The sequence below is a fragment of the Cryptomeria japonica genome, chromosome 1 (assembly GCF_030272615.1).
Source record: "Cryptomeria japonica chromosome 1, Sugi_1.0, whole genome shotgun sequence".
NCBI classification, from domain to species: Eukaryota; Viridiplantae; Streptophyta; class Pinopsida; order Cupressales; family Cupressaceae; genus Cryptomeria; species Cryptomeria japonica.
Window position 1 is genome coordinate 665629021 of NC_081405.1, and position 9140 is coordinate 665638160.

The following is a 9140-nucleotide window of genomic DNA, read 5'->3' on the forward strand; positions in this document are numbered from 1 at the left end:
TGCATGAATTTAGGAAGCAAGTAGCAAGTGAATTCAGTTGTTTGAAATCACAGAAGTCTTTGATGCACCAAAATGCTAATAGTAGTATAGTTGTAAGATAGGTTGTAAATATGCTCCAGTATTTTTATCTTTGCAATTATCAAAGTCCAAGGAAGGAGAGGTGGTTATTAGTTGACACTATAAAGCTAGTTATTGTGACACTAAGGAAAAATCCTTGTCTTTTACGGTGCTTTTGTGCATTTTGTTTTCGTATGTTTCAACAACAAATCACATAGATTCACATTAATCTTAACATAAATCTGCACTCAAGTACTGCAATTTGAAGTTCATTTGAAGTAGGATCAGTAATCTATCAGCATATAATTCTAACAACTAGGAACTTGAAAAATAACAGATCACTGATGTTCTTTTATTCTTGAAAGAAAGTTTACCATTAGACTGACACTGCAAACATCTTGGCAAAGCAGAATTTGTCATTCTCGGTCATTTTCAATAACATAAACACATGCCAAACCAGAATGTCTTTGAAACTCGTACGAAGCAATTCTTGGCCATCCCTTGTTTCTGTCCCCCTTTTGGTAAAAAATTTCAATAATTTCTATGGGAAACTTTCATCAACACACCGAATTTATCACTGCCTCCAAGCACAAGGTTTGCTTCTGACCATTCGACAAAGTGTTGAAATAAGAAGACAAACTTCAAAATTCAATCATAACCTACAAAGTGCACTTCCGATCATTTTTCTCTTTCCGAAGATTTGGAAAATGCAAGTTTCAGAAACAATCACTATTTGTGAATGTTTATGACTTCATTATTTCAGGGGACTTAAAACATATTCATTTAGATATCACTGAATCAAACAAAAATAGAACCATAAACATCCCACTAAGCAAGCCAGAATAAACTTAATCAGTATCATAAGGTGGGGTGTAACGTCTACAGTATAACAGAGAACTGTATCTAATGCAGAAAGAAGACAAAACATTCCAAGGCATTGTTATTATACATGACCAGACTCTGCAGATAGAATAAGAATCATATGCTTCAATATCAAGGGCAATAATCTAGATTATGCTCACTTACCTTAAGTGCAAAGAATGGGTTTGGATTGGGGCCAACTTCAACACATATATTATAAAAAGGTAAAAAGTTAGTTTTAGGTCACCACCAAGAGAAAACACAATTTGGTGTATAAGACCCTTATGCAAGTATTTACAGCAGTTTGCCTACAAAATAATCCAATGGCATCTACCCTTACTATAATAGTAAGTGTTGGCATATATAACCTGGACAGTTTAATCAGTTGGCCTGATTGGGGAGTAATAGCGGAAATATCTCTACTTAGTCCAAAAACATGTCTTAAATAATTGCATATTTCATAAGTACAGTTTTCCTACATAAATAGCAGATGTGCAAACCTATTGAAGGATTGGATAGGACAGTAAATTACCTAGCCCCTGCGAATCAATGATATAATGATCCATTTTTCAATCTCAATCAAAAATGTCAACAGAACCAAAGATCAGTCGATAACATCGCATAAAAACAGTGGAAACTTCTTGTGCAAAAAATGGACGAATAGTGCAAACAGTACCACCAGCTATAGAACAAATTAGTGATTCATGATTCTGAAAGCCATTAGAGGAGAAGACCCACTAGTTGAGCACCCTAATTTTGCGCTTCTTAAAATCTTATGTGGAAATTTCAAATCATTCCACATGGCAAGTCCCCTACATATAACTAAGGTTTCAGGGCCACATCATCGAATATGATGCCGCATCAGCATGCTTTTTACCAAGGTGTCCAAAACAGGCCAAATAAAAGGCGAGACCAATGGTCTTGAAAAAGGGAGACCCACAGTTGTGCAGCTGAAGTGGCATCACATGATTGAGTGCTTTTAACAACTATGGGTAGTCATCATCAGCAATAACAACTTTATAGTCACAACTATTGATAAAATGTTGTCAAAAAAATTGAATATTAAATCAACAAGTACGAGTATTAAATCAACAACTACTATCACAACCATTGGAAGACACTCAGGTACTGGGTCCTCTCCCTACTTTGCAATTGTTTCTTTTCTTATCCTATTGAAGTACATATCAATGTCATTTATGACATGCAAGGAGTATAGCAGTGAGTTTGAATTTGCAAATATTCTTACCAATAAACACATTAAGTTCACACCTATGATTCAAAACAAGAAAAAACTTGGGAACTCCTGGGATATCTATTTTCAACCTGCAAAATTTTTTAATGCATAGGGAAAGCTCAGTTGCCATAACACAAGCAAATTCTTCAAAATCATAAACTGGATGAACATATAAAACCTTTCTGGCTGTTGCCCATCTGTTGTTGTCAACATAATATTGCATTCCATTGAGCAGATTTTCAGTACATACACTTACCTCATTAATGCTTATCATTGAGTAGGATATAAGACCGAAAACTTGTCAAGCGAAAATAGTCCTCCTATTCCCTGTCTGCCACCAAATTGTTAATCATTTTCACCAAAGGTAAAGTGCCCTTTGCCATAATCTCTAACCTGGATGTATTTGAGGCATGGGCAAACAAGGCTAGCCCAAAAAAGATAAGATCGGGAAGAAACAACCTCGAGGACAAAAAGCCCTGCCAATGGTAGGGTTCCAAGTCAAAGAATGCATTAAAGAACCTCCTTGTGCCCTTCAGATCCAGCTTCAGCAGAATATCCATCCCAAAGCAGAAAAATTCTCTCTGTCTTCTCCTATCCATAGGCCATAAATCCTTCCATACCTCGGTGGAGAGTTCTTCTCCATGAAGTCTGTTTTCGGAGTTAAGATATTTAACAATTGAACTAGCTAAGACCGGAGCAGCAGCCAAAGTTCTGGCCACCATGTATCCAGTTGATGGGTGCACCATTCCTGCAGTTCCTCCTATTCCCACAACTCTTTGAGGGATCACAGGCAATGGACCCCCCATAGGAATATAACATTTCTCATCCTCTTCTATGCTTCTCACCTTAATACCTAAATGCCTCAATCTGGCCACCATTCTTTTCTGAATTTCCTCCATGGAAACACCTGGCCTGGCCACGAGAGAGGTCTCCTCCAGAAAAATCCTATTGGCAGAAAAAGGCATTGCATACAAGAAAGTGGGTATCTTGGCATTGTTAGCCTTGAGCTCTGGTTCATTGATTAGGTCATCGTCTCTCCAATCCATGAACACCATCTTGTCCACATCAAAGGGGTGCTCATCAACCTCTGCCAATATCCCATAGGCCACCTGATATCCAGGGTCATAAGGCTTATCATATTCAACCAAACACCTTGAAAATCCAGTGGCATCGAGCACAACAGATGCCTGCAGGGCAACCCCATCAGTGCACAAGACCATTGACTTTGATCCCTCATGGACTACCTGCTTAACCTTGGCCCTATGAAATTGAACACCATTGGCAATACATTTTCTCATCATCTTAGATTTCAACTGCCTCCTATTTACCCTTCCATAAGGCCTATCAAGGAACTTCTTGGTCTTGTCATCAACATAGACAACAGCCCCTGACCAAGTTGTATCCAGGCAATCCAGAAGATCCATAGCCTCAAACTCATCGACCCAAACTCCATAATTGTTGGGCCAAATGCTTTCTGGACATGGGTCTATGCAGCATACTGAGATACCTGCTTCAGAGACTTGTTGAGCAACTGCAAGGCCTGCAGGGCCCCCACCGACAACCACCAAATCCATCGGCAACTGTTTAGATGGTTCATACTTAGGTAGCTCAATCTCGAGGCTTTCCTTTTTGGCTTCCGGGACAAGCTCCAAAAGGGTACTGGTTGCTCTAACCACCATACATGTTTTCTTTGCTCTGGTTTGTACTAACTGAAGATTGCTAATTGCAGAGCTTACGGAGCTAATTTTGGGAAATAAATTCAATTGGGTATTCAAAAAATTTAGTTGGGTTTTCAAAACATTCAGTTGGTTAAATTTGCATGGGTTCCTAGTACATACCTGAGAGAAATTCAGACTACCCAAATGCAATCCACTGTGTTCTCTGAGAATGGTATCCATAATCGGCTTCCACACTGATTTGTGCTATAGAACCAACATTGTTATTAGCACAGGTTTTGAGGACTCTGCACTTTAAAAATAAAGCTGCCGTCTACTATCTTATATTTAATGAGTGGAGATCGATTAAGATTGGGATCTCTGGTGCCAATCATTGACTGCAACTGTCGTTCTGATTCCAGAAGAAGGACGCGTGGCTATTTAGTTTGGGTTGGGTCGTTGATTATGGTCCATTGCACTTCAGCCACTGTCGCGACACCTTCCATCGTCCAATTTACCAAAGATTTAGTCAGATATTTCTTGGACGGCCTTTAAAGTTTGATGTGTGGCACTTTGGCACACACAAAAAGATCAATTATGCAAGAAAAAACAGTTGTGAGCGAGTTTGAGAAAGTTTTTTCAATGGGATGTTCTACCTACCCTATCTTTTCCAAGCAAGAGCAGGTCTTGTTCTTTTACATTTCGGTTGTCACGTTCGTGGGCTTTTTTTATTTTTTAAAATGATTTCAATCTTTGTAATCAATTATCTTTTATATTCTATCATTTTTTAAATATCTTGATGATGGATCATGAAAAATCAAATTTAGAGCAACTAAGATATCATTGTTGGAGTTAAAATATCAACTTCAAACAACAATAGCATCCTTATTCAAGATATTTAAGAAGTTTGTTTCAAAGTTATTTCATGAGGTGTGTCTATTAAAGCTTCCTGCATGTGGTTTTCTATTGTAAAATTTGCTAGTATGTCGTGTTGGTTAGAGAACTTTACTTGAATAGGATATTTTGTGGGAAGGCCCCCTCAAAAGCATGCTGAAAGATTGAGTCACCAAAGCTTAGCTAGTGCATGGGATTCACTTTGATGTTGTGTAAAAAACTTACCAAATATTTTTTCTTTGTCATTTTGTTGAAACCAATTATGGTGAAACTATCCTAAAACATGACCCGTAGTTTGTCTGCTCTTCCTTACTTGTTTTCTCACCCTAGACTATATATTTCATCATCTTTAACAAGAAAGCTCTACATGTCCCTACTTGGGTGGAGATTCTAGTTCGGTGAAATTCTCTTAAGTAACATTAACGACGTTGATTTTGTCATGTCAAATAGTCAACATTGCATTGCACAACATACTCCCCCACCCGCCAACAATTGTGAATGGAAATCCTTGAGCTCATCAAAGCAAATGAAAGTTGAATATGTGCCAGCGCAATAATGTCTTATTTGGCCTTCCATCTATATAGGAATCTTTAATCTTTAAAGAAGCATTTTGGTAAAACAATTACTTAGCTCTAGATGAACTAGATAATGAGGAGATAACCCTCAACACTCATTTGTGAATTTTGTTTCTTGGAGTGTTCAATGACTAATGGACCTCCAATGGAAGTATTTCATTTATGACATTCAACAATTTTTTTTAGGTTTGGACATTCTTTGTTTGCAAGAGGTTAAAATATTTATATTTTCACTTTTTCGTAGCATACTATGTTACTTGGCCTCATTGTTGTTTTTTGTGTAGCACTCATGAAGTGGGTTGTGGTTATGTCACTTTTCTCTCTTCTATGTGACACCAACACTTAGTTGCCCAAGAATATGGCCCCACAAATCGAGTGTTGTGGGTTGTTTCAACATTGATAGTCATTATTTTGGAGTTGTTAATGTATATAACTCAAATGATGTTGTTGAGATATTTGCCCTATAGAGATAATTGTATTAAATGCCTACTACTACTTGAGTTATGTGTAGTTATTTAAATATGATTAAGATCAACTATGATAAATATGGGATACTACCTATGTATTAAACATTTAGAAAAAGAGAGGGGTGGTCGTTTATGAACAATAAAGTGGGCCCTTTTTTTTTATCTCAATTTTGATCACCGCCAATATCCTACCAAGTGGTACACATGGAGTAACTTAAAAGAGGTAACTGATAAGGCCCTTAAGTGTAGAGCCATGTAATTAGCTTAACTATTATTTACTTTTACCTATTGTTATTCTTTGTGTGTGGAACCTTTATTGGATAGTATCATTTTAGACCACTTTCTAATACAATATCATATAGAATAGCAACTTGCCAAACCCAAGGCCATGATTTTTTTTTCCAAACATGTCATTGCTTACTCACATGGCTATGTCAACTCATATTCAATATGTTTGGGATTCGGATCCACACCTCATGCATCAGACATGATGGATATCTTGGTGGAATAATGCTATCAATCGTACCTCCTACTTTATTTGCACTTATACAACTTGCTCATTTATGTTGTCACTTGTACAAGACCTTCACCTTGGAGCTTCACCAAGCCACGATTGCTTTGGAGGTGTAGTATTTTGATTTAGAAGCTTAGCTTTGCAAGTCTATGCTACACCACCCAAAGCAAGTTGTAGGGTGCCCAAATCAAAGTTCAAATTGATTGATTTAAAATTTGAGATAACATCTCTACAGGATTTTTTTAGTATTTGTAAGCTTATCAACATCTCAAGCCATTAAAAAAATTAAGAAGAGGCTACCATTTCTTACAAACCTCCCATACATTTTTTGGCATTTATTTGACACTATAAGAAAGTTTTTGCTACTTAAGATTATACTTCACCTTGGTACATTTCTCTACAATTATATCTGAATGTGGTGCCTTGTAAATTTTACACATCTCACCATATTCTTTGTGATCAACTTCTCTCTAAGAAAGATTTGTGTGAGGTTTTATTCTCTATATCCAATAACATAACACCTGGCTTGGATGGATTATCACATGAGTTTTATAAAACATGTTGGGATACTATGGGTGAAGACCTTCACAAAGTCTATGTGGAAGCTTTTCATGATAATTCTTTAGGAAGCATAATTAACAAAGGCAATCAAAAATTTATATCTAAAGCTGGTATCCTAGGGGAATGTTAGTGTAATATTTAGTACTTTAGGATATGTTTTAATCTTAAGTATACTATTACACATAATTTGTAATGCTTTAGAATATGTTTTAATCTTAAGTATAACATTGCACATGTTATTTAAGTTCATTTAGGTAATTATTTTTTAATTTCTTAAGATAGGAGATTGAGTTGCACAATCTATGTGATTATGTTTTTTTCCTTATCCTTGTTGCTTTGAAAACTTAGATAAGAAATCTCTTGCTTTTTGGTTTTATGTCTTATCCTTATCCTCGTCATATTTGAAAATTGTAAGACTATATATTTGTAGCTCTTTTTCTTTCTTGGAAAAATAATGAATCAAGCATTTTGAGCTCTTTCAATACCTAGAGGCAACTATTTTTTGTAATTTAATTTCTATTTCAATTAATATAATTCTATTTCATAAAACTAAATATTGGTTATAAATCTAATTATAGATTCTAACATTGCATTAGAGTATAAATACTTAGATAGTTCCAAAAGTTTCCACATCTAGGAGATTTGAAGGGTTAATCAGATTTGCATGTAGGTTTTTGAGAATGTACTATACTCTTCTCTTACATATTTGGATGATTTCGAGAATCCAAAATACATGTGTATTTTTTTCTAATTTGGCGAAGAGTAGCTCTATAGTATATGTAATATCTTTTCAAGCTATTATATTGCATCGACAAGGCTCAAGAAAGCCATATCTAACTTTTATTTTGCCAAATTTGAAGATTATTTGATGTAGTAGTAAAAGAGGGATTAAAACTTAAATTTAGCAAATAACTTTGAAATGGGGCAGCCAAATGGACTCCACCATTGCATCTAGAACACCCATTTTGATACATAGTTTCTAAATTTTGGTGTGTGGCATTTTTATTTTTATTTTTTTCACTAGGCATTTACCGTATGAACATTTTTTTAAATAATTGTGTAGTTTATGTGCACTATAGCAACACTATTATAGTGGCACTACTAATTGTGTGAGTTGAATAGTGGTTGCAACAAGGTTTAGTGCTTGCAACCATTTGACTCGTAGTTGTAGTGGCACAACTTATCTCCCTCTTCGCACATTTAAAGTATATTATGATAAAATCGACATTTCTACTTGTGGTATTTTTGCACGATCAAAACAACTATTCTTTTTTTAAAAAAATGAGTGATTTTATGTGCTTCAAGTTGTTTTGTAATATTTCAACCATAGAGAATATTCTTAAAAAATCTTAGAATTTTTTTACGATTGTGTTAGTAGGTTCTTCCCTCCAATATTGCCCCCTAACCATTGGGTATTCATCATTTGTACATGATTTTTAAGAGTGGTATCTTAAACATACAACTTAAATTTTGAAGCATTTTTTTATCTTGGCTATTTTTACATGCTTTACTTGGTGGTATAGATATTTTATGATTTTAATGAATAGGTTGACTATAATTTATAAATTCTCACTAGTGACACTAAGCAATTCTCATTTTGGGAACTTTTGAAGCTCTATTTGGGCACACACAAGCACCTTTTTTATGTATTTTTTTTAAATACATGACTTTTTATATAATTCACAATGGTGGTATTTGTATTAATTCAATTTCAAAATTATACTTACAAATAGAGCATACTTTGATTATTTGGAAAATATTAAAACAAGACCACTTTACAATTATTGCTTATGGCAATTGTACTTGCACTAGTTATAAAGTGCCAAATCATTATTATTGGGGGGTTTATTGTTTGAGTTGTAGGAGAATTGTTTTATGAGGTTATTGTAATTGCAAAGTGAGATAATGTTCCACTTTTGGGGGGTTCATCAATGATGTTAGCATTAAATTCATTGATTCTCTTGTAAAGCTAAATTCAAAGAATTATTTGTCTTGGGAATAAGGGTAAACAATATTTATCTTGAGTAGGATCTTTTGCCCTATCTCCTTGTAACCCTTCCTAAGCCAAATGATTATGAGAAAAAAATATATGTCTTAACAATAATGAAATGACCTATAGAAGAATATTTCTTATGGTTTTTATGGATATTCTACATCGTATAAAGCACACTAAGTGCCCCCTTCATTGCTCGGACCTTCAAATAATAGTTGTATGGACAATATGGATCTTAATTTAATAGTGATGTTTCCTTGGATGACCAAGCATATGTGGATGATATTGAGACATCTATTGACCCATATTTTGTGACATATTTTCATGGG

General features: G+C 35.1%; 1 protein-coding gene across 1 annotated transcript; it reads right to left on the reverse strand.

Moving 5' to 3' along the window:
• Nucleotides 1-1959: 1959 nt before the first annotated feature.
• LOC131071966 (lycopene beta cyclase, chloroplastic/chromoplastic) lies at nt 1960-4374 on the reverse strand. The gene has a single exon (XM_058007955.2). The coding sequence runs from the start codon at nt 4048-4050 to the stop codon at nt 2473-2475; it is 1578 nt and encodes a 525-aa protein (XP_057863938.2). The 5' UTR covers nt 4051-4374; the 3' UTR covers nt 1960-2472.
• Between the last annotated feature and the right edge of the window lie 4766 nt (nt 4375-9140).

Bases quoted from the DNA above. Each gene is read 5' to 3' on its own strand.
- LOC131071966 (XM_058007955.2), bottom strand. From the start codon at position 4,050: ATGGATACCATTCTCAGAGAACACAGTGGATTGCATTTGGGTAGTCTG.